Source organism: Lepisosteus oculatus, chromosome 7, assembly GCF_040954835.1.
Source record: "Lepisosteus oculatus isolate fLepOcu1 chromosome 7, fLepOcu1.hap2, whole genome shotgun sequence".
Taxonomy (NCBI): domain Eukaryota; kingdom Metazoa; phylum Chordata; class Actinopteri; order Semionotiformes; family Lepisosteidae; genus Lepisosteus; species Lepisosteus oculatus.
In genome coordinates this window covers 25,300,479-25,325,334 of record NC_090702.1, presented here as the reverse complement: position 1 = coordinate 25,325,334, position 24,856 = coordinate 25,300,479, and the positions used below count along the sequence as shown (strand labels likewise).

General features: G+C 39.4%; 2 protein-coding genes and 1 long non-coding RNA gene across 7 annotated transcripts in view; 1 reads left to right on the top strand and 2 right to left on the bottom strand.

Annotated features, from left to right (window-relative positions):
• The first annotated feature begins 2,851 nt into the window (after positions 1-2,851).
• Positions 2,852-24,840, top strand: LOC138240822 (uncharacterized). 5 transcript variants are annotated; one of them, XR_011190080.1, is made up of 10 exons: positions 2,852-3,193; positions 4,274-6,574; positions 7,303-7,539; positions 9,316-9,348; positions 12,040-12,091; positions 12,965-13,127; positions 22,649-22,770; positions 23,839-23,955; positions 24,250-24,393; positions 24,751-24,840. It is a non-coding gene; the product is annotated as an uncharacterized lncRNA (long non-coding RNA). The 5 variants fall into 5 exon arrangements; XR_011190077.1 differs by having other exon boundaries at positions 4,185-6,574; XR_011190079.1 differs by lacking the exon at positions 2,852-3,193 and adding an exon at positions 23,120-23,247 and having other exon boundaries at positions 3,242-6,574.
• On the bottom strand, positions 10,264-18,159 carry LOC102689191 (toll-like receptor 1). The gene is made up of 2 exons (XM_015352785.2): positions 18,009-18,159; positions 10,264-15,462 (listed from the first exon to the last, which is right to left on the bottom strand). The coding sequence occupies exons 1-2, from the start codon at positions 18,032-18,034 to the stop codon at positions 12,981-12,983; spliced, it is 2,508 nt and encodes an 835-aa protein (XP_015208271.1). The 5' UTR covers positions 18,035-18,159; the 3' UTR covers positions 10,264-12,980.
• LOC102689399 (uncharacterized) overlaps positions 20,625-24,856 on the bottom strand; it is a 35,948-nt gene continuing 31,716 nt past the window's right edge. The window contains exons 19-20 of the mRNA XM_069192333.1: positions 23,106-23,232; positions 20,625-22,676 (exon numbers count right to left, since the gene is read on the bottom strand). Coding sequence (XP_069048434.1) covers positions 23,127-23,232 — 106 coding nt within the window. The 3' untranslated portion in view covers positions 20,625-22,676; positions 23,106-23,126. The remainder of the gene's footprint in view (positions 22,677-23,105; positions 23,233-24,856) is intronic.

Here is a 24,856-nt window from a genome sequence, read left to right as displayed (position 1 = left end):
CACAATACCAAAAAAAGGAGAAATGAAAAAATGCAATAAAATATTATGAATCTGTTACTATACTTCAATTGCAATTGAGAATACATTCATTTATCTTTTTTAGGGAGCTTCTCAGTGATTAAACTAGAAACTGTGCTGTGCAGCTGTGCAGCTCCTTTTCGGTTGTCCTTAGAGCTGATCCTGAAGAGCTTTCGCAGTCCTGAGCATTACATGTGATGAGTTTTGTTTGCTTCAAAGTTGAAAAAAATCTTCTGATTGTAATCATACAGTAGGGGATCATGAGTATTAAGGTTGTTAGTTAACTTCAGAGAAGCTATTTTGGAAGACCAGCTGTGCATTATTTTGTGCTGGTCAAACTCTTTCCTTTGCAGACTAGAGTTGTATATATCATGCAGTTTTTCGCGGAGCCAGCTGCGGTCACAAAGGTGGGATATGATGCTTCCTGAGATTTCATTGCATCATGGAGGAACTGTTTGGAATTCTGTAAACCTTTTTGGATTTAGTTCTCGTTTTACACTTCTTTGATCTAACAGTGAACTGTTCAGTGATGTTATCAATTATTTCAAAAATAGGTACTTGCATGTTTTGTCATCTGCACTTTTTTGTCTCACACTTTCCTACCTTGATTTAATGTATACTGAACTCCAAAACCTCTTTCCAAAATTACCCAGCTCTTTGGCAAATCAGTGGAATAAAAAATACAATATCATTCAGCTTGGCTTGAAGCAGGTTAAACAATAGCTCTGTTACTTTAAAAAAGTCACTGTTTAGATATTTTCTACTTTACACCATTAAGCCTAATCAGAAACCCTTAGGCTAAGGAAAAGGAGCAGTAGCATTTCAAACTGCAAGATTTTACACCTCACTTTCAAAACATTCAGTCAGAGCCTTTCTGCTTCGCTTCACAGTTTGTGAAGAAATTCAGACTGCCTTGTAGATTGGGAGAAAAATGTCACTGATATAAAATGTCATCCTGTTCACCATTCTTATAAAATATTAGCTCTTGTTCTCTGAGATTATGCCCAACATGGATCAGGCTTTGCAAAAGCCAGTTTCTGTTGCACACATAGCTGCAGATCAATGTAAGCTTGACCAAGTGTTCTTAATTGTTCATATGCTGTAGCTGTCACTGACTAGTTTAAAGGTGCTCATTGAGTTTCAAGCACATCGCCCACAACATGGAAATAGAGTTGTTGCTGCTTTTTTGTGCCTTCCAGATGGTGAAATTCACCAACTGTATGCACTGGGTAGCTTTGCAAAGCACAGTTGTAATACAGACCTAGACTGGAACTTACTGGACTTACACTCTTCTGAAGAGTGACACCACAAGGCATCATGGAACCTAGAGTAGTGTTTCGTTGCCCAGGCAACCCAATGCAACTACAGGCATTGTGCAATCTGTGTTCACAAATAGATGAGAAGGGACACAGGTGTTATCACCTTTTCTCTCTGGGGAACATACAGCATTACAGTTCAGATATTTTCATGAAATTATATTAGTTTATATTAGTTTGTAGTAGTTTTCGTGAGACACTCATTTAATGTAAATAGAAATAAATAAGGATGGAGACACAGTTCTGCCAAGTACATCTCTATAGCATTCACAACCGTCAAGGCATTTATCTACAGGCACTGCAGGCAATTTACCAGCCCAGCAGAGGGAGAGGTGGAGGCTTTGCTCAAATTCACCAAATTTCACCAAAGTTGATTCACAACTTGCAATCACTGTTTTGTTTGTGGGGCAGAGGGTTACAGAGCCCTGGGTTGTATCAAGTTGCCAAAAGCATTGGGAAACAGGAGCTGGGAACTGCAGAGTGGATGAACACCATAGCTGAACTAAGCAATGACTGCAAGGGTGAACAGAGTCACATGTAAGAATAACAGAGAACCAGTTAACCAACAGTGATAGTGTTGGGTGTAGTATCAGCCTACAGATGAGTATTTCAATAAATAGGGATGTCTTGTCCCTATGGAGGGATGGGTCCCAGAGCCTAGTTATTCTGTGTGGAACCTCTTAATAATCAGTAATCTGATTACTGATTGCATTAATCTTTCATACTCAACATACTGAATGTAATTTCTTAGCATTGTGACAGGTTTATATTGTATTTTAAGAAAACAATATAGAAAAGTACAAAACCAGACTGGATGTTATTGTTTTAACCAAAATCTGTTAATTTTTTGCCGGTGTTTTGACATTCCGCCACTCCAGGTTTTACTCCAGGTTTTACCCAGTCCCAGCCCAGAGGGGCGAAAACTAAAACTAAAAGAACAAACTATGTGATCGGCACTCCTATTAGCAGGGATTTAAACTCACTTGTCTAAAAACTAGCTATATATATATATGTCACTTGTTTTAGCAAGTACTTGTAAACAAAGTGCTTGTTTAACAAGGTGTGAACGTACTGTATTTAATGGTGTGCCATTAAAGACTATGTAATGCTCCAATAATTATATTTATTTTCAGCTTTATGCTTGGAGGGGTGCGATACTACAAGCAGTACTATGGACTGACTGACTTCTCAGTGCAGAGGAGACACACACGGAGGAGCAATTTATGCAAGCCGACATGGGAAGAACATGCCAAAGAAGCATGTTCTGGGCCGAACTCCGGCATTGGGAGACAACCCAACAAACCACCCCACCAAGGTGCTGGATCTGATAACCCAGTCAAGCAATATTGAACACAAAAGTAAGATAACAACTGAAAAGGGTGTTGAAAACTGTGATATTAATAAACCTTTATGAGGTGTGTGATGACATCACACAAATACTTAGCAACTTGACAGCATCAGAATGTTAATCCATGTGACATCAGAATTTTTGCATTTTCACAACCTCATAAAAAGGGGTCACAGTTACTTTTGGACATCCATGGAATAGCTTCTTTGCTTCATCTTCCCTTTACCCTGTGGGTCAAACTCTCATAGTACTCCAGGGAAACCAGAGGCCTGCAAGGCCAAACATCGCCCAGATCACCCCCCAGGCAACCACAAAATCACCAGGAACAAGTAGAAAATGAAAAGGCTCCCCAGAAACAACAGGGTTTTCCTTCTGTTCCTTCTGGACCTTCCCACAGTGTTCATCTGCTGCAGAGGAATGACTTCGGTAAAAAAGTCCAAATCCCCGGAGAGGAAGGATAACACCTTGTGTGCCATGGTAACTCTGACATCTGCAACCACCACTGCGATGGGTAAGCAGGCTCATCTATTATCTTAGCAAATCATGGCCTATACTGTAGCTTGGCAGAGAGCAGATTACAGATATTATTTTGTAAATTTACCCAGAGTAACAGAAAATATTGTACAGGCCCTCCCTAAATTTCCCTCTACGCAGTACAAAAAGAGGAGTAGGAGATGGGAGTGCAGCTCGCTATTTTATTGCCTTAAATAACACAGGGGCATGCTGGTCACTAGGGCAGAAAAGCAGGTAGTAAAAGCAGGGAGCTCTCCCGTCCCAGGGGCAACGATGAAATCCCAGTAGTGGGCTGGCAGTCTTCTCTCTCGCTGGGGGAGGTCTGGCGATGCCTTTGAGCTTTTCCAGGGCTGGAAATCTGTCTAAAACCCTCCCTCCTGCATCAGGGTCTGGATAAGCGGCAGTGGCTGCTGGAGCTGGTGCTGCAGACCTGGCACTGGTGCTGGAAAGTGAGTCTCAGGCAACAGCGGCATTAGCTCCTCCTTTGTACAGAGCCATCCGATCCTGATGCAGGATGACCAAATGGCCCTGCGGCAGCATGCGGACGTGACGACTGGTCTCATTCACCTGCTCCGTGTTGGTACAGGAGCCAACCCACTTAGCATCCAGCTTCAGCCTACAGCCCTTTACTCTCTTTGGCTCTAACACCCACACCCCCTCCTAAGGCTGAAATACTAATTCATCTGGAGTGGTGGCTCTGTTGCTAAGGATCAGTGCCCGTGGCTGGAAGGTTGCCGGTTCAAATCCCGTGGCCGGCAGAGGAATCCTACTCATTGGACTCCTGAGCAAGGCCCTTAACCCCAACTGCTCCAGGGGCACTGTACAATGGCTGACCCTGCGCTCTGACCCCAAGCTTCTCTGTGTCTGTGTTTCTGTGTGTCTCATGAAGAGCAAGCTGGGGTATGCGAAAAAGACACATTCCTAATACAAGAAATTGTATATGGCTAATAAAGTGATCTTATCTCAATCTTAATTTCTAAATTCGGTAGCGCTCTCCAGCTGCCTGTGTCCGCTGGTTTGCATATAGATGGGCAGCTTGCAGATGCTCACTGAGTCTTCCACGGTGGGTCTTCGGCAGGGAGCCCAAGATGTGCACAGGTGCGCTGACTAGGAACAGCTGTAGGGGCATCAGAACTTCTCCAGGGAACCTTTCTGTGCCACACAGGAGTCACAGTGGCCTAAACAGTGCTGGGGTGCAGGAGGTGGGGTCTTGTACTGCAGACCGGCAGACCAAAAGGACCAGAAGGAGTTGGAGGTCCCAGTCCTTCTGATGTGCTTCCACGATCAGGGACAACTGGGACCTCTGGCCAATGGGTGAAATCGTTCATGGCAACCAGCATGAACCCATTTCCACAATGGGTCTTCGGCAGGGAGCCCAGGATGTCTACAGCCACCTCCCATAGGAAGGTGACCGGGAACAGCAGGCTGGTCATTGCACCCACAGAGCCTTCAAGGAGTGGGGCCACCCTGCAAGTGCTTCCCTCATGGGTTGTCTCCAGCTATCATCCACCTGTGGACCTCCTGGAGTTAGTGGTTGGATTCCTGGTTTTTTCCTCCAAGATGGTGTGGACTCAGGCAGGCTGACCCACCAGCTCTCGACAGGTGGCACGTGACGATTTGCTTCCTGGAACTCACAGCATTGGCAGTAGCCACAACTGACCGGCATGCAAAGGTGCCAGGAGAGGGCATTAGCATTCTGGTGTTTGGTGCCTGCTCAATGCTGCAAGGAGTACTGCTGATGGTAGCAAACCCTGTCACGAATAGGCGACAGTAGGAGTAATGCCTGGAGCTGCTTCACATTGGTGGATGTTGGCCAGTCTTGTACAGTGCTCACCTTATCCTTTTCGGTGGCCACGCCAGCTCTGCTCATGCGATGACTCTGGAAAGACATATTCTGATGGAGAAGAATAATTTCCCAGGATGCAACTTGACCCGAAAATGGCTATCTTCTCCAGGACCAAGTGGAAGGCACAGAGAGAGTTTTAGAACAAGCAGCCATGGAGCAGCAAATCGTTGAGGTAGACTAAGCACTGGGTGTGGAGTATTAGCACCAAAACCCACTCATCAGGCATTCAAAGGTGGGTGGAGCATTGCAAAGGCTAAAGGGCATGACCTTGAACTACCAGAGTCCCTGGCCAGTGGTCACCTTCCAGTTGCCACTCTTCAGATCAAAGGAAGAGAACCAGGATGATCAAGAGAGGAGACCCAGGGACCCATTGTAGGTAGCGGATAGGAGTCCTTCTTGGTCACAGCATTCAGATTCCGGTAATCCATGGAGGACCTCCAATTTCTGTCTTTCTTTGGAACCAGCATCACTGGTAACTTTCATGGACTGTCAGACAGCTCTATGATTCCAGCCTCTTACATCTCTGCCATGGTATGTCCTGCGGGTTCTCACTTTGCTGGGATCAGGCAACGAGGTTGCTGTCGAATCTGCACTGTGTCGGTGGTCTGTCAGTGCAGCCAAGGTCCTGCAGAGACACTGCAAAGATGCGGTGAAACTGTTGTAAAAGTTTCCAGACCTGCTTACTTTGCTCCAGATCCAGACCATCAGTGTTTTTCTCCTAGTCTGTCTGGAGCATTGAGCTCAGTGCGGGGCTCTGTTGAGGCGGCCTTCTCCACTGGAGAAGGTGGAGAGGAGAGTGGTGAGGCTCCACTGGGCAGGACTCGAATGACTACCTGGGGGCCTCACCACGCTGGTCACTAGGTTCCTGGCCTTATGGACAGCCTGCACTTGGGGCTGAAGGTGTCTGCGGACTTTTGCAGCAGGGGGTGCAGGGTGAGGACAGTCTGTGGTGCCCTACTTAGGTGAAACTGGCACAGGTTTGTGGTCTCGGAAAGCCTCATTAGTGTGAGGGGTGATGGGGGGACCTCTTTGAAATGAGGCTACACCCTCACTGAGATCTAGCTGCGCCTGGGCCCTGTGAAGGACATCTAGGATACATGCCTCATGAATAGGGGTGAACCAGGCTGAACACCCTACCTGCTGCTGACCTAGCTCCACTAAAGCAAGTGTCTGTCCTTACAAACACACTTTCTCCAGTAGCTGTGCTCAACCCGAAGTCAGTGTGCTATAGCTGTCTCTCTACAAGAAAGAGCTCAGAATGCACGATGGTGGTGGTGGATCCCGTATCCAGCAAGGCCAGACATGGCTTTCCCTCTATACTAACCGGTAGGTGATAATAAAGCTGTGTTTCTGAAGTAGCATGTATATGGTGTTCACAGAGCTGGTTTACAGGTTCAGGTGGGAGTTAGTGAGGAGCCTGTAGTGTTCTCACTGCATGGATCACTGTTCCGATGGGTTTGTGGCCTGGGCCTCCTCTTCTGGGCCTGAGGCCTCATTTTGGAGTTTGGACTGGCACCCGGACTCCCTGACACTGTAAGTCCGCGTATCATCATGGTTTTCATCACAGCATCCATATACTGTACAAACTATCTATATTATGCATGATTTTCTACATATATCTGTAAAACACTTTTTTAATTGCAGCCAGTCAAATCCTTTAAAAAGTCATAAGAGCTTCTAATGGTTAATGAAGGAATACCGTCCCCAGGATTGGTTGACATTTCAGCAATGAAGAACCAAAGCAGATTCATTTCTGTACCTCCACAACTGTATGACACCAGAGTGGCGCCAGGACTCTCAGCTAAAGTAAATCCCTTTATGAACACTGTGCCTTATAGTTCTCTTAGAGGAAGGAGCACTTTGTTCATACCGCAATACTTAGGTTTTATACATGTATGCTCTCTTCACAAGCACAATTGTAAGCTTATGTAACAGCACAAATAAAAATGTTGGCCACTTTTGCTTTCAAAGTTGTAACTCTAGAAACCAGCATTTGCATATATTGGCACCTGCAGATAGCAACCTTCTTGTAACACCTTGGATACATGAAATGACATGAGATGTCAAACAAAATAAGTACATTTCATGTCAGTAGGGTTTTCCCATTAAAACAATTTGAGATAGCACCTCTTCACAGAGCCTAGGTAAAGTAAGCGAGTGACTTAAACCTGCAAATTGAAAAATATGTGGATAAAAGCAGGCTGTCCAGTGACATTCCCCTGCCAAATGTACTCTACTCTAGTCTTCCTTTCACTTTGCAGATTTCCTCACCATTTGTATACCACAGTCTGGTGAGTGCTTAACTTATGCAGGATGGTTCCCGTCTCGTCGACTGGCAGCACCCTGTGTGTTTCTTCAACTACAGTACATCCTGCTTGAGGATGACAGTGACAGTGGTGCTGTGGAGGTCTGAGTCCAAAGAGGAGCTATGCGTCTCACAGGAGGCAGAATACGAGCAGTGTGAATCGCATTCTCTCAGCAGCATGGACACTCTCGGGGTTTGTTTACATACTATGGGAGGAGTGTGCAAAAGAAACTGAGCTCTGAAAAGAACTCTAAAAAAGCATAAACCATCTCAAAAGAGCTTTGTGCTCATATTTTTATTTCACTGTGAGGAATAATATTAAATGTCTTCCATAAATTGGGTCACAATCAGTCATGACATTCAACATTATAGTGTGACAAGCAATGTGTGCTTAAATTTGTATATACGAGCTTGACACGAGTATTGGATGTGTATTTTAAAGTGCATGAAAAGTTACAAAACACTTCCAAATGGTCTACTTCCATTTTACTTTCAATGCTTGTCCACTACGTGTGATGAGACATAAGCCTTCTCAGGTGGGTTGACACGCTACAGGTATTAGTTTACAGATGTGCATGTAAGTTACGTTGTGGTGATGCTGTAATGAGTGAAACAATATTCAACATCAATAACATGAAAGACAAATAGTATTTAAGGTAAAAGGATGCTGTTGTAATATAGGATCACTGTCAAGGAGATAACAGTAGATGGAGACATACTACATAAAAGTGTTTAGCAATGCAGAGGTGGCCAACCCTGGACAGTTCCATTCCAGACAGTCTTCCTGGTTTCCCTTTTCAGTTACACTCTTTGCATAAATATTGTTTGTTGTTTAGACCTTTAGCCTGTCAATTAGGACACTGATTTTAATTATTTGCATGTCTGTATTCGTTAGAAAGAAAGAAGCTGTTTCTGAGTTTTAACTTAATTTAATTGATTTTGTAAGTTTCCCATTGTTTAGTGAAAATATTATTTAGTGTTAGAATATACTATATATAACATATCTTGCAAAAAATAAAACAAAACTGTTTATACCTCAGTTTATAGACACAGAACAATGAATTTTGGCAAAAAGTAGAGCAGACAGAAGCCTTACTAATATCTTGTTTTTTTCTATTTTTACTTAAAATATTGACTAATATTCCTGTCTTTGCTTGCCAGAATAGTCATATTCTGAAAATAGAATATTCAGATAATATAATATGCAAATTAATGAGGGAAACAAATGCACCATTTCATAAACAGTGCATGTTACTTCTTCTTTTTCTTCTTTCTATTATTCACAATAACACAACAAATATATATTGCACTGCATACAATTAGAAATTCTGGTAAATGGAATTGCATCCCATTTTCTGAACAAAGGAACAGGAGTTCCAAGAAAGTGGTAACAGATATTTAACAGACTCTTCATGTCCGATGATGACCATGCCTTAAAATGAAGCTATGAAGTTAATCATTATACTTTATAGGCAGTGTGAGACCAATCTCTGATAAAAAATGCTGATATATTTTTTAACTCAATGCATTTTTTTTATATTTGAGTGTGCTTCATAATTAGCTATAACAGCATGGTGGGCTCACATTAGATCTCAGGTTCAATTAGATCACATAAGTCTAGGTCTGGTGGGTACTCAAAAGAAAAAACATATTGCTGCTATAACTGCTGCCGATTGATCTGTTGGTGGCGTTCTGCCCTTTGACTCATACGTTCCCAACCAATACCTCATTACGGTGACATCTTTGTGTTGGAGGCTATGAATAAGACATTAAATCAAAAGTTCTGACTACCTGTTCAGTAAATATTCAACATCACTGTTCTTAAGAGCAGAGGTGTTCACCCTAGTGTAGTGTCTAAATCCCGCTACCTGCTTGAAAAGTCTGGCCTATCTAAACATGATCTTTTAGATTTAATGTTGATGCATTTTCTCACTTCTCTACCTGATTTTCTGGGGACTGGGGAGTGCAGACTCTGGAGCACAAAGGATGCCAGCTCACCCAGGTGCGTGTTCTACTTGAGTGTTGGATGAAATTGGACCTTACCAATATGTAAAGCACCTTGGGATCATTTGTGATGAAAGGAACTACATAAATGCAAGGAATTATAAGGTCTGGCCTGATTTGATTGATTCAGTTTGGTTGTTGCACCCTTGCAAAACAAATGGGCAATTGCCTTTATCTTGTATTGTTTTTGCAGAAAATCTCTTAACATCACTGTTCTTAATAAAAGTGTATCTTTACATGTATACCACTTTGCCAAAGCCTTCGCTGAAATGTTTTTTTGTTGTAAACTCCTTGTGGATGTCACATGAGTTTTCCTCACCACCATATACAGAATATCTGTTTTGTGGAGTGACTAGGATACTGTTGGGTCATGAATATTTTCTCCCATCGTATCCATTGAACTCCAGGTCTTTCAAAGTCTCTGTTGGCTTCATGGTGGCAAATCTAACCAGTTTCCTGATTGCCTGACTGCATAGTGTACAGGGATAGCCAGATGTAGCTGGTGCTCCAGTGGTACAACACAATTTCCATATTGTAATGATTGACTTCTCCATGTTCAAAGGGATATTCATTTTTCTACCTTTGTCCTGATCCGTGGCTCTCTACAGTTTCATCCCTGAGTTGTTTTGAGAACTTTTTTCATATTATCTCTTAGCATATACCACTGTTATATCTCACCGCTACCATTATATACAGGTGCCATTTAACTAATTGTAGGACTTAATTCTCAATCTTAAGAAATTTAGATGAAGAAAGTGTTCATCCTGCTTTTTATAACATTGAGAGGACTTAAGAGCACATGACACCCTTCCCCCACTAGATAAGACACTAATCCAACACTGGATCTACATCCACCAATACTGTCTTATACAGTGCAGCAGACTGTAGGTTCAAGTTTACTGCAACATGTCACTGATGAGGCCAACAGTTTGTCTGTTGGGCTTCATTTTTGTTCTTCAGTATTTGCTACACTTCAAATATAACCTAATCACCTAAAATAAAAGTGTTCAATTTGAATATTTGGAAGCAGCTATTAAGGTGTCCCAAGAACCTAAAGACAATTGTCAATACTTGGCTAGTGTCCACATTTGGAGTTTGGAATTCTTGGGAGTTTCAAAGCAAGAAGTAGGATCTGAGGTGTTTGCTGAGTGGTAAGGGATCCAAGACATTCATCAAAAGGAATCCTCGGGTTTACCTTGGTAAGTCAATAGCGTGATCAACAGACCAGGAAAATGGGATAAAAAAAGAGAGAGAAAAGGAGACAGAGGAAAGAACACAGTAAAGGGAGACATCCAAGATTGATCTGGTTCAGATCAATCATAAAGACAAAATTCTGGTTAAGTACTTGAACTTTGTTAAGAGATTTACTATTCAGTTGTTTTTAGGAATCCACACAAAGACTTCCTGTGTAAAGCATCCCTAGGTTAAAAAAAAAGGCCTCTCCTGGTAAGTGGAATCCTGTTTGAAGTGTGGAAATCCTCACCTCCCATGCCACAAACTATAGCACTAAGCCACTGTTCACTGTTGGCTTGAGGAATCCCTCATTTCAGATTAGCCTGTTCAGTTCTAAAAGGTCAGTCCATCACAAAGCTATTAGTCAGCAAAAAGATCTTCAGTTCCTCTTCTCCTGTGAAACAGCTCTATAGCCTTCTATTCTTCTGAAAGAATCAGAATAGAAGATATCCCATCAATCTTAGGTCTCCATTTCTCTTCTTTGCAAATTATAAACTTTTCATTTGAATTCCCTGGACCCCCGGCACACTCAACTAAGACATCCACAGCCAGTCTTCTCTTCACTGAAAGATGCAGGTTCTCTGTCTCACCCAAGACATATGCTGTTTAAACACTGCTTTGCAACTGTATATAAAGTCTCTACAGTTCAGAACACCTCTAACACACTCTCCTGCCCTGAGCTGCAGGATCTAAGACACAGCTCCCTGCCCTCTGTGTCTGACTGCTGCTATTCCTGAGGAATGTCCAATTAAGCACAGGGCCATTCCACAGGTGTCCAATCAGTCAACCAAGGCAGGTGTGTTCAATTTACTGCAGCTAAGGAGGAGGCTTTAACCAAGCCTCAGCTTGCTCCACCACATTATCTTGTTCCAGGTAAATCTGCTCCCTCACAGGTAAATTGGGTCCAATTACTTTCTTAGCATTCAAAGTTAGAGGCTTAACTATAGGGATAATCTATTTGGTTAAGAAAGTGGGCATATCTGTCTTGTTGGTCTGTGTAGGTCTTTTTGAATTATTGGTAGTGATATGGGTTTCTTTCTGGATGGTCAGGATGCACACCCTTTGAGAAGCCTTGTTTGTTAATAGAGTGACTTGTATGTTTAACATCAGCATCATCACTTTATTAACCCTTTACAATTTCTTGCATTAGGAATTATCTTTTCGCATACCCCAGCTTGCTCTCCATGAGACACACAGATAGGGAGAGAGCCTGGGGTCAGAGCACAGGGTCTGCCATTGTACAGCGCCCCTGGAGCAGTTAGGGTTAAGGGCCTTGCTCAGGGGCCCAATGGAGTAGGATTTCTCTGCCAGCTGCGGGATTTGAACCGGCAACCTTCCAGTCACAGGCGTAGATCCTTAGCCACAGAGCCATCCCTCCAGCCCTTGTGTTAATTGTCAATGTTAACATTTGTTTAACCCGGTGTGCCTTTATTTCTTACTTTTTTTTTTAGTAAAGCTGTGCTAGAGAACAAAGACATCAGCTGCCTCTTATTATACCAACCACACAGGTATATTTTTGACATATCTTTACAATTTGGGGGTTATTGGGTTTTTTTAAGTATTGATTATCCCACCCAGTTATTTCTCTAACTCTCTAGTTTCTTAAACCCTTAATTGTAACATTATTTTATTTTAAAAATAGACATGATTTATGAACAATTCAACTTTTTTTTTTAATACGAAAACTGTATACATACCAAAATTGCCTCCTCAAAATAACAAATAAAACTTTAGGTTGATGCAATTAATAGAATACACAACTTAAGTGACAGCAAATAATACAAAATTAAGCAACATGATCATTTCATACTTTACCCAGTACTGTAATGGCAATCTAAAGATATTCTAAATGGATTTAAATGGGTGCAAAAAGAGTTTCCTGAAAGGACCTAGAGCAGGCTGAGTCCAAATATTCAGGATTCAAAAGTCTGAGCTGACTATATCCAAGGTTTCCCAAATGGCAACACATAATTGCTAATCACTACCCAGGGAGGGTGGGATTAGTTATCCTGGGGTCTTTTCCTAGTGAAAAAGCAATGGGACTTCCCAATGTTGGGAAGTTCATGTTGATGTCAGTGAGTGATGCACCTCCTCCTTGAAAGAGCCCATATGCATTTCCTCATTTTCCATGCGGTACAGTAGAAGTTGAGTGGGGATAAAACAAAAACAATGGTGATTTCTCAATTTAAGAAGCAGTCGGATCAATACAAAACAATGAAAAAACTAATGTCCAGCATATCTGGAGTTATTTAGTTCACTGTTCAGTCCCCGATCCTTTATACAATTTCAATCATTGATGGAATGATACTAGTATGGGTTTCTGAGAAAGAAAGACAAAAATGGATTTTATCACACGTCTGTTAAATATTTTTGTCGGATAGACAGCCAATGAGTCAGTTATTCAGCGCACTTCAAGAGAGGACAGGAGTCTACAATGTCCTTCGCCACATCCTTCATGACCATGTGCTTATTAGCTGTTTTCAGCATTGCCTTCAAGTTCGTCCAGAAGAACTGACGTTTTTTCTCCTCCTTTGGCCACTCCAGGTAAGTCTGCTGCCTGAGCAGGGTTCTCAGTTTCAGGAATCTCCTAGGGAGCGAGTCAGCAGGAATGGGCTCCAGCAGAATAAAGACCAAGGAGTCCTGATGGATGGTAAGAGCTCGGTGCTGGGCAAAGAAGAGCTCATAGTTACACCACTCACTCTGGATGAAGTTCTGAGACAGCACAAAGAGTGTTTTGTAGCTGCACTCCACACAGTTAATAATATTGTCTATAATCCAGTTCCCTGGCACAAAATCCCTCTCATGAATACAAAGGCAGAAACCCTCATTCTCCAGGTTCGGCACTAGTTGGCTGCCCACCCAACTACTATCATTTTGACTGTAGGAGATGAAAGCATGGTAGTGGAAAGAAGCATTCCCCAGTGTTTTTGCTGCCTGGTAGTTTCTCCTTTTCACTCTTATCCATACCCACAACATTTTGAGATACCAGGGTCCCTCACAAAAATAAAAAACCAAGCTGATCACCACAACACTGACAGCAGTGACAGGTATTGCTGTGGTAGCCTGAAGCCATGATTCACAAGCCAGTCTGTCCGGTTGATAGTCTTCTAGGAGCATTCCATCTAAGGAAGGTGGGGTGCTACAAGTGTACTCCTGTGGCCAATCAACTAGCAGGGTTTTATTTAATGCAGTTACAAACCAATATGAATCACAGCTGCAGCTTAATGGATTGTTGCCTAAATTTAGTGACTTCAAACTCTGTAACCTTTTAAAGAACATTTGGTCGACAACATTTATATCATTGTGGTCCATATATAACACTTTCAGACTAGGAGCCAATAGATCAGCTGGCAGTATTCTTATATTGTTAGAGCTCAAGAACAGGTGTGTTAAGTTGGGCATCATGGAAAGTGTATCCTGTGATAAGACTGTAATGCCTGTCTTACAAAGATTGAGACGTTTGAAGTGAGAGGAAAGGTATTTAAAAACAGAGTTTCCCAGATCATTGTTACTGAGATTTAGTTCAATGAGGTGGGAAGGCCAAGAACATTTATCTTTAAGCTTAATAGAGTTGAAACTGAGATCCAGAGATTCTAGAGTCTTAATCTGCTGTGTTCTATCAGAGATAAAGGCTATGTTCACAAATCTGTTATTGCTTAAAGAAAGATGTTTCAAAGCTGGGAAAACATTAATGTAAGAACACCCAGGCCACCAAAAGCCATCATCATTTAAAAGGTTGTTTGATAAATCTAAAATTTCCAGTGATGGTAAAGCAGAGATTAAGTTGCAAGGTGAAATATTCATGCCAGTTCCAGAAAATTTCAGATAAACAATTTGGTAAAAGTAACTTACATTAATGTTAATTTGTGGATATCTATACTGATAGTGGAGAACATTATCAAATATTACAACTCTGATTCTGGCTGTTTGATTGTATCCTGGAATACCTTTAAACTGAACACCATTAACTGTGTCTTCATAATATGTAATGTTGAGAAATGCAAGAGCTTGAATTGAAGCCTTAAAAGTGTTCAGTACAATGTTATTCATAAGTGAACTGCTGATCCAGGTGTCCTCAAAAGTGATATTACTCAAGGATGTTGTACTGTTCAGTACTTCAAAAGGATCAGTTTTATTGCTCTTGCAGGTATGGGGAAAAAACTTGACTAACTTTAAACTTTCAATTTCTGCCTTGCCCACATCCTTCAGAACATTGTGGAACATCAAATACTCATTACAAAATGACATTTTGAGTGTTAGCTCCTGTAGGGACTTGAGCTGAGCAAAAGAACCATGTTCGTAGTTTTGTAACCCCAAACCAGCACCCAAACTCAGTTGCTTTAAGTGTATGTCTTGCAAAGCAGCAAAGTCATTAACATGTATTGATCTTGCATATGGACTTCCAAGACTGAGAGACTGAAGGTGCCAGAGGTTTCTAAATGTGTCTGTAAGGGTGTAGTTTCCATAGATGTTGTGCGATATGTCAAGAATCCTGCCCTGGAATGAAGGCAATTCTGGAATGAACTTCAGAGAGTTGTGGGAGATGTTGAGGACTTGTATCCTTGAATTATTTTGGAAGGCTGTGGGTGAGATGAATTCCAGGCCATTGTGTGCAAAGTTCAAGAAACAAAGATAGGGCAGAGTCATCAAATCTCCGCTGTTGATCCTAGAGATCCTGTTATAAGAAAGGTCCAAGTACTGTGTATTTCTGGGGAGGTCAGAAGGTATGGCAGTGAAATTGTTTTTTGAAAGATCCTTCCTGTGCTGTTTCACAATGTTGCATAATTCTCTCCCAATGTCTTCATTTCCTGCACTCATCTGTTTGGCTTTTAAAGCCAGGAAACGTGTGGCAGCAATGATCCAGAAGAGTAGAAATATGCTGAAATGTAACATAAATTAATGGTCAATAAAAGATGGCAATGTGGCAAAAACAACTTCAATCAATGTTCATACCTGTCTTGTCTTGTACTCAGGGCCGGCCCTACGGGTGGGTCAATGGGTGCAACTGCACCCGAGCTCAGACCTAAGGGGTGGGGGGCGTCGCTAAAGTAATTAAAATGACAGATTTTTTTTTAAGAAAAGACCATTCGTAAAATAAACGAAGGAGAGTTCGTATGTCAGGGGCGAGGAACGCGGTGCATTATCCAGAAGGAACATCAGTCTGGCAAAGAAGAGAAACGCAAAGAACAGAAAAGACAATTAGAGAGGAGAAGTTTTAAAGTTAACTTTTTCAATTGCTTACTGGACACTGTCATCAGTGAGACAGACAAACGTTTTTCTTTCTTGAGAGAATTCAGACGTCTTTTTGGCATTTTGTTTGAAATAAAAAATACCGGAAATAATTCAACTTAAGCTGACTGTTAGCTCTGGCTTTGCTGTCTATAGAGAACAGAACCGCAAGGCAGGTGGATTTCAGTGATATCATCGCTAAATTTGCTGCGCCTAAAGCGCGACAAGTCAAGCTGTAAACTTTTAAATAACTAGTTACTAAGTATGAAGTTATGGAAGCCCGCTTCCGCCAGGGAATAAAAAAACGCGCTATGGTATCTCGCAATTGCGACTTTGTATCTCAGAATTGCGACTTAAAAACTCGGAATTAAGACTCTATCTCGCTATTGCGACTTTTTATCTCACATTTGCGACTTCGAAATAGCCCATATTTCATTGTCTGTCCCTCTGTTATTATAACGGATTCGGGTTCTTGGGCTTGTGCTCAGTCTTGCCAGCTGAGCTAAAGAAGACCTTTTTTTAAGTAAAAAAGGACATGCAATGGAAATATGTAAAAAGTATGAGTGTCGGCTTTTATAATTGTGAATTCCTCTGGATGTGAAGTGTCTAGTGGTTGGCATAAAAATGCACATTTTTGGATTGAGAACAGGTTAAGCCCCAATTGCAAACTGCTCCTCTGTTGAATAAAGTCTTAAACATGAAAATACAGAAGAAGTTAATCCCCTTGTTTTGCCCCTGAAATATACCAGGTTATGCACTGGGTGCACAGTCAACCTTGCTGCCCAAGGGGGCGCCATTGGCATACATTGCAAAATGAAGATGCAGGTTAAAAAAGAAGCAGAAGGCAAGACGTTCCTATTGAGATTGCTGGTCCTGGTCCTTATTAAAATATCTGCAAGAGCGTGAATGCATTTATCAAAGTGAAGCTTAGAAAGATTAAAATACCTGTAAATAGTTTATGATTATTGAATAGGAAAGTGAAAATGATCCCCCCCCCCCATAGTCTATGTCAAGGAATCAGTCAGGATGAGATGAGAAACAGCAATGGAAATATATTGAGTAAGATCAAGATAAAAGTAACAGACATCTGAAACATAACAATTTATTAGTTCAAGTAGGTAGCTGTGTCAGCATGCGTAGGCTGCAAAGGAACAAGTAAAGGCTTATTCCACACTGAAAAGAGAAATGCAACATTTGGGCTGGGAGCCTTTTTCTTTTGGCATCCAAAGAAGGCTCCACAGCTGAAACGTTGTTTCTTTTCTTCTCTTTTCAACATGGGATAAACAATTTATTAGACTGTTAATGTGTCTGTAATCTGTTAAATTCATACAGTATATTTAATCCTTTAAAATGATATCCTTGCCACTTTCAATGGCTGGCCAAGAGATTTACACCAATGTCACACAGGCAACTGCATAGAGGAAGAAAAAAGGGCAACTAAACAAGTCATACAACATGGGCATAATTAAGAGGATATGACAGTGCTAATAAATGCAAAATACCCAGCAGAAAGCAGTAAAAATACAACTGAAAACACCCCCAGTAATGAAGGTGTACAGTTTAATTCTGCAAATTGTTCCAGTCGTTGGCTGTGACTAATCGAAATCACTTTCAACCAGTGACAGTACATTTTCTCTAAAAAATGTATAGTACTGTAAATGTACTACATCTTAAAATGAGGTTAGAACAGAGAACAGATAAGGACAGGAAAGTGTTTTCCCAATTGAATTAATTGAAAACCACAAAGCATTTGCTTAATATGTGGAGGGAGTCAGCCAATGAAAGAATGAATGATGCTCAATGATGAGTGCTAAAGGGGACATGTTGAGGAGTTCAGACATAAAATAATATTTTACTGAAAACGGTAACAAAAATATCAGTCTTCTCAAATTGCAGGATAGCAGGGTTCTACAGTATTGATTTTACCGAGTACATAGAACCAATGTAATCCCTTTCTTTAAAGAATACAAAATGTAAAACTAGGATTATATGACTCATAGATTTGAATTATTTGTCTTCACATGCAAAGCAGTTATGTGCGTTACTGAAAACAATATTCATTTAGTTGTTTCATCACAGTGCAGAAATATACCTTAAGAGGATTTCCTGAAGAGGAAGAGCGGAAACCTAAAGAGTTACATCTATAATTTTTTACTGTGTTAATGAAATAAAACAATAAAGAAACAAAATATTTACCTAGATGCCATTTTCACTAGTTTCATACCAGAGTGTGCTGCTGTCTGTAGTTCTATCTCAAAGGAAAGAATCTGTTGGGATTGCTTGAGCCCATTTTTAACCACGTTATCTCTGATGATCACAACTCTGTCTGCCAAGCAGACAAGCCAGAGTTCTCTACCACGTGATCTGTAATTTTAAAAAAAATCCTTAAATATCTTTCCCCATGATTTCCCAATAATGAATGGGCATGAACTTCCGTGCACCCTATGATGCAATCCCTTCTATGTACAACAAAATCAAATCTTGCACATACACTAGGACTTTTTAGGCAAACCTTATTTTTCTCTTTCTCTAATAAGCTGGAGAATACTTGTGGTGCTTTTCAGCGAGTGTGGAACCTAGTAAGGCTAATTTATTTAAACTGGTATACTATAGCAGATACAAACTGTGTAAGCACCTTAAACTACTTCTGGTAGAGGTAAAATTGCCGATCAGAGTGGTATTAGGTTCATGCCTCTTTTGTAATATTTCCATCTCAAGAAGGTGAAACACTAATAGTTTTTCCTTTTGTTTGTTTTTTGAGTTTTCTGTTTCAGTAGAATGAACGCATGGATTATCAAGTTAACATGCATAATAATGCTTGAAAGGAACAAACAGGATGTGAAACCACCCATGTTTATTTCACCCACAAAACCCAACCAAATCCTATAGTATATACTGTACATACACATAGTCCAATCAACATTTTAGCACAGTAGCCCTAAATCACATCAATGTGAAGCCCCTGAAATATAATTATAAAATATTTTTTTAAAGTCTGTACTCTGAGGATGCATTTTGATCCTATGGCAAACATATTACAAGACATTCAAGATAAATCACAATGCGAACAGCTTCAGTGTACTCAGAAAATGAAGAATTAAAATGATCTCTGTTTAATGGAGCAGAGATAATCTAAGTGAAGAAATTTGTGCTAGAATTAAATTAAACAAATATTTATCTATAATACTGCATGTTCTGCTGTTTGTAAGAAGTGAATATGACTCATAATGAAGAGGAACAAGCATTTACTGACATTCTTATTCCATAAATAATGAGGAACTAACATTTACTGACATTCTGATTCCATAATGATAAACCACGCTACATAATGCTGTGCTGAGGCTTATCCCATGAGATTTTGCCATGTTGTATACACTCAGTGGGACCATTAAATAACAGCCATAAATAGACAAATGCTGTCTTTTTCTGATAAAAGTATTGCTCTGGTACAGCACAATAACCAAAGTCCCACAAGGTAAATGTAATTCATTTTAATATCTAAACTACAAAATGTACTACTTGTGAGTTATGTAGAAGTATAACTAAGGTCAACATAAAAAAGCAAGAGTTTGAATGTGATAATATCTAAAGATTGGCTGCAGAAACCCAGGTGAAACATCAGAATCAAAGACAATGTCTGATGAAGTAGGGAAAACTGCCAGGCAGTACTTGATGAGTTTACTTTACATCCACATAAACTCACAGTCAAAATCTCTGCTGGTGACATTTCCAACCTGATTTAGATTTTTCTTTGCAGTTTTAAATGATATTTAACTTCTTTCATCCAAAAAGTGTTCAGTGTATAGTCATTTAAGTTCTCATTAACAATTTTCACTTAAAAATGCTGTATACATCATCTATTATTCAATAATTCAACAAAATTGGACATCATGGGAAAGGGGTAAATACATTTGCAAATCACTGTAAATTTGTACAACTCAAAAAAACTTTATTTTCAGCAATAAACACTTTTAGATACTGTTTTAACTCTGACAATGGGTAACAATGCAAGAAGTCCTGTCATGGTGCATACTTTTAAACTCACTGAAACCAGTTCAAGACTGTTCTGTGTGCTTTAGGTTTCAAATCATGTACGAAGTGAAGCAAGTCTGGCCTTTTATCCAAGATGCTGGATAAGACTTACAAGTCACATTAATCAAATATCTAAAGTAAATTTGCATTGTTAAAGCTGTTTAAAAACACTTCACACCATTAAGGCAAAATCAGTCAAGAGAGTAGCAATGGTGAAATAGAGACTAGAGACTGCTGCTGGGAAAAGGGAAGTCTGCTCTGTTCTGCTCAGCCTGGTACCATCACAGCCCTCACCAGGAGTAGGCTGTTAGAAAATGGATGGATGTACAACAGAATACTTTGTGTTAAATTTTTTAAAGGAACATTTGTCTAAAGAACATAGAAACTAACAAAGAATGGTCAGTAACAAAACTAAAAATACCTTTTATTCACAATGTACTATGTTATTATAATATTCAAAATAATAATCCTCAAACTATTAAAATGAAGATTTAAAAATATAATTCAAATGTAACAGAAGACATCCTTTTTAATTGATTATTTATTGATTAGTGTAAAATAAAACATTGTATTTTTCAATGTGCATCGGAAATATGTCCATATCTCCCACAATTCCATTATTTTAGCTTAATAGAACATCTTGTGACTAGAATACTGGGCACTCTTGAATCATTTTAAATATCTCCAAAGATGGTTTAAAAACATGTTTAAATAACATGCATTTAAATCTAAGTCATTTAATATTATATTATTTAATGATATTAAAGTAATGTCAATCAAGGTGGATAATGTAATGATATACCAGACAAGTACAGGTTAATTTCATGCTAAAAAGTAAGACTGTGATTTTTCATCAATTGCTTGGAATTAACCTGTACATATTACTTTGCAGCCTGCACACTCATACAGCTCCCCAACACCAAGCTCTAAATTCAAAATTGAGATTGACTTGATCTATTTCTTACTTGGAAGTGACTAATCTATGAATGGAGTAACTGTAAGAAGTCAAATTGTAATCTTAGATCTTTTGCTTACTTATGCCTAAATATTTCACCTACTGAGCACTCTTTGTGTGCATCTTCTCTCACATCTTCAACTTTCACCTTTCACCTTTGAAGCAGCCTCCATGGTTCATTCCTCACAAGTGAGGTGGATTTTAACAGCCTTGACCTTCTAGTTAATCACCTTCTACTGCATTGCTAGTTTTACATTTTGGGTTACAATGAATCAGCAATGATAAGTGCATTTCAATCCACAATAAAAATGTTGAATACGGTAATGTGTACAACCTCCAATTTACATCACAAAAGAGACTAAGTTTAAATGTATGCATAGTGCCATTTTGCTGTCATTGTCTGTGATTCAAAATAAAGCAACAAAACGTCTGTTAATGAGAAAGCGGCCCTATTACTGTACATTGTAAACATGCTTAAGACCAAGCAAATTTTGTGAAGCCCTTGCCCCTTGTCTCATCTGTGTCTCTCTGTCTTCCACCAAAATGTGTTTGGGGGCAATTTGCCACAATATTCTACAAATATTTTATATTTAAGTCATGAATGTAATCATCATACAGTTACACAATCAGATATATTTATAATATATTTTGTTATATGTGGATAGAAACATGCATAGAGTGAGAAATACAACAAATACTGTTTTTAGATCGTGGTCCAACGGACCAAAAATATCCACATGGGAATGTAACTGAATTTGACAAAATAATGGTGCTGCTTCTGAAAACTTCACCAAAACATGTTTCTCAAAAACAGAAAGTCCCTTTTAAAAAATATATAGGATGTTGGGTTTTTTTTGCCCAAGTACATTCCACAAACATCAAGTCATTTTAAAACAAGCCTGTCTGAGTAGTTTGTGAAAATGAAACTTGATGTGCTCCTTAGATCCAGTTCCTCACTTTCAGGTTTATTGATGGTTGTGAGAAATCTTATTTCTTGCCCTAATGTGGCTTAGAGTCTCAGGCTCATAATATTCCCATAGTGTCCTTTGATGCTACATGTATGCAATATTGCTTCCTAATGCTTTTTTTTATATGAACAGCTCATCTTTGAGTTAATATATCAGAATTATCTCTATCTACAAAATATGAATAAATCAAATAAGACTGAACTCTGATGTATAGTTTAATGACTCTCATGTACAAATATTCTTTTTAATAAAAGAAAGGCTTTTCTATGGACTAGAGGACATTCTACTGTTTAACTCTGACTGTGGGAAGCTCTTCAGCATTCAGATTCAGATTGCTGACATTCATAAATCACATTCTAAACAATACTTTTATAAACTCATTTTAATAAATAGTTGGAATGGTGGATTTTGTCTGCTTTGCAATTCAGGCTAAATTTATATTTTGGCATTGTTTCTGAAACGTTTACGAATACTTGCAGTTATTTTAATGAATACAGCACTTACAAAACCAACATTGACTTAGAAAGGGAACTACTATCTTCCATAACATTGCATAATACATCATTAAAGTAGTCAGCTAGTACTACTATTAATAAAGACTTGTGTGAAGACAGGTTGTTAACATTGAAACATGCACTTAAAATATAACCTTATCTCTTATTTTACAAGAGAAAAATTAAAAACAAACTAATTATGGCTTATTTAAGAAATTGGAGCAATTATTGAATGGAAACTCAACTCAGGAAGGTAACTCTTTTAAAAACTAAAAATAACAAAATTATCTGGATTTTCAAAGTTAACGAAGTTTGAATGTAGGCATTCCTCGGGAACATGAAATCGAAGGAAGAAATTATATGGATTGATCTTTTTGCACACATCAGGTTCTCCGAAGACTTTGGAAAAATCCTCCTGCAGATGAAGAAACACAATGAAAGAGCTGCTTCTAGAAGAGGCTTAGATGTCACTCAGAGCTAGAGAATGAGTGGTGCTGCGTAGGATAACAGTAAGAGACTTTTTAGAGAATATAAATAAAGACTTTTAGGATCAATATGTTCTGAATGCATTAGAGTTTCTAAAACTGTTTGGATTGCATGTGAAAGTAACAAAAGGCTCCAATGACAGCTTGATATAACTATTGCATCATATTTTCCTGTATACATATTTCAAAATATGTCTAAAGCAGACTAAAATTACAGATATAAAATTAACCAAGGCATCTCTCAAGCATGATGTAATTCCAACCCAGCAAACGCCCTGTCCCCCCGTCCCCCCCCCATATTTAAAAAGACAGTGTGGTATAAAATTGCTGGGAACACTTTCTGGACCTGGAATTTGTACCTGTTTTCCTGGAGACTCTTTTCAGGACACACATCCTCTTGGAGAGGTTGCAGCTGTACAGTCCGAGGCAGCCTGCGCAATCTGCAGTGATCCTGCAGATTCTTGACAGAATCCCAGCACAGCTAGACTGAGAAAAGATGCAGTTAAATCAGGATTTTGACTTTACATTCTAAGAATATTATTGTGTTTTAAACCCATCATTCATTTGGCAGTACAGTAATATTTCAATCCTCTGTCTGTTCTTAACTCACACAATTTTGATCCTGTGGTCATCAACAAGCGTGGGTTGGAATAAACTGTAGGACTGAATCAGTAATTTATGATGTTAAAGTAACACACATGCAACAATATAAAAGACAAACGTTGAGTCTTAAAACCCATCTATTCAACCTTTATGGTGTAATGTTTTTAAGAGGGATATTGTCTTGTAACAGTTTATAGTTTAGAACAGCCCAATGTTCTTCCTATGCAGTTCTAGATTATAAATATATATAGATTCTTATCTGGGAATCATGGTTTTTATGGTTGTACAATTTCAACATTGAGTAATAGAGCAATTCCTTCACTCACTGTAAATTCATAAGACATTTATTAGCTAGGACATACAGTATATGTTAATACATTGACATAAAACAGTTCCTAATAAAAAGGAAACCAACAAAAATCGCTAATATCACCAAATTCTTAATTGTTTATTCGTAAAATTCTTTAACATTTATTGTTTTTTTTAAAGGAAACAATAGTAAAAAAACTAAAAACTTCCAAAGTGGGAGATGACATGGGAAAAAATGGAGAAGCGAAGGCGAATCAAACACATTCTGAAAGCTAGAGACAGCATGTGACCAACCTGGTAAAGTTTTTCAACTAGCAAAACGAGGTTGTCTTGAGTAAAACTGTTTTTACCTTGTTTTTTTTAAACATTGTGCAACACTGTGACTGTTCAGGAGGAAATTAGGTAATTTTGAGGATTGAGCAAAGGAACTTAAAACTTTTTTTGCTTCTAAAATGAAAAATATATATTTTCACTTAGTCATCATTATTATTATTAGTAAAAATGGTTCTAGAGAAGAAACGTCCCTCACAGTGTCGTCGTTGAATTTTCCATACTCGTAGACTTGTCCTTTACTTTTCTCCCGTTTGCCAGGGAGCTTGCTCGGAGGCCGGCGCTCTGTACCGCCCTCAGACCCGGCAGCCGACCGCTCCTTCCCCGCTCGCGGAACTTGTCCAGTAACCCCCCTCCGCGTCCGCTCCACACCTGTACCCCAGGGTATCATCAAGTCTTCCCCGGGTACGTTTTCGGGCTTCAGCCCTATTTCTGCACATTTCAGCATTTCTATACAGAACAGCAGGAGCAAGCAATTGCGTTTCATCTCTGTTATTGATGAGATTATTTTAACAGAAAGTTAGCATATCAATGTATATTTCCTTGGAAGTCTGTGAAGTATTCCCTTTTGAACAGCTGCTTATAAACCTTTCCATTACTCCACCTTTATCTGTAATTACCTCTGGAATGTCTTTGTTAAGCCAAATGCTATCTGCATTCATGAACTGCCTTTAAATCGGATTTTTTTTTTCAGCCCAGTTTGGAATCAGAGCTGTTCAGATGGTTTAGAATTCACTAAATTCTGTTTTTTTTTCTTGGCAGCGCATGGAAATAAAAATGAATAATTACAGACTCGCTTGCCTGAGATAGGCTACAACTCATTGCCACCTTGTATTGGATAATGCTGTTAGAAAATAGATGAAAGTTT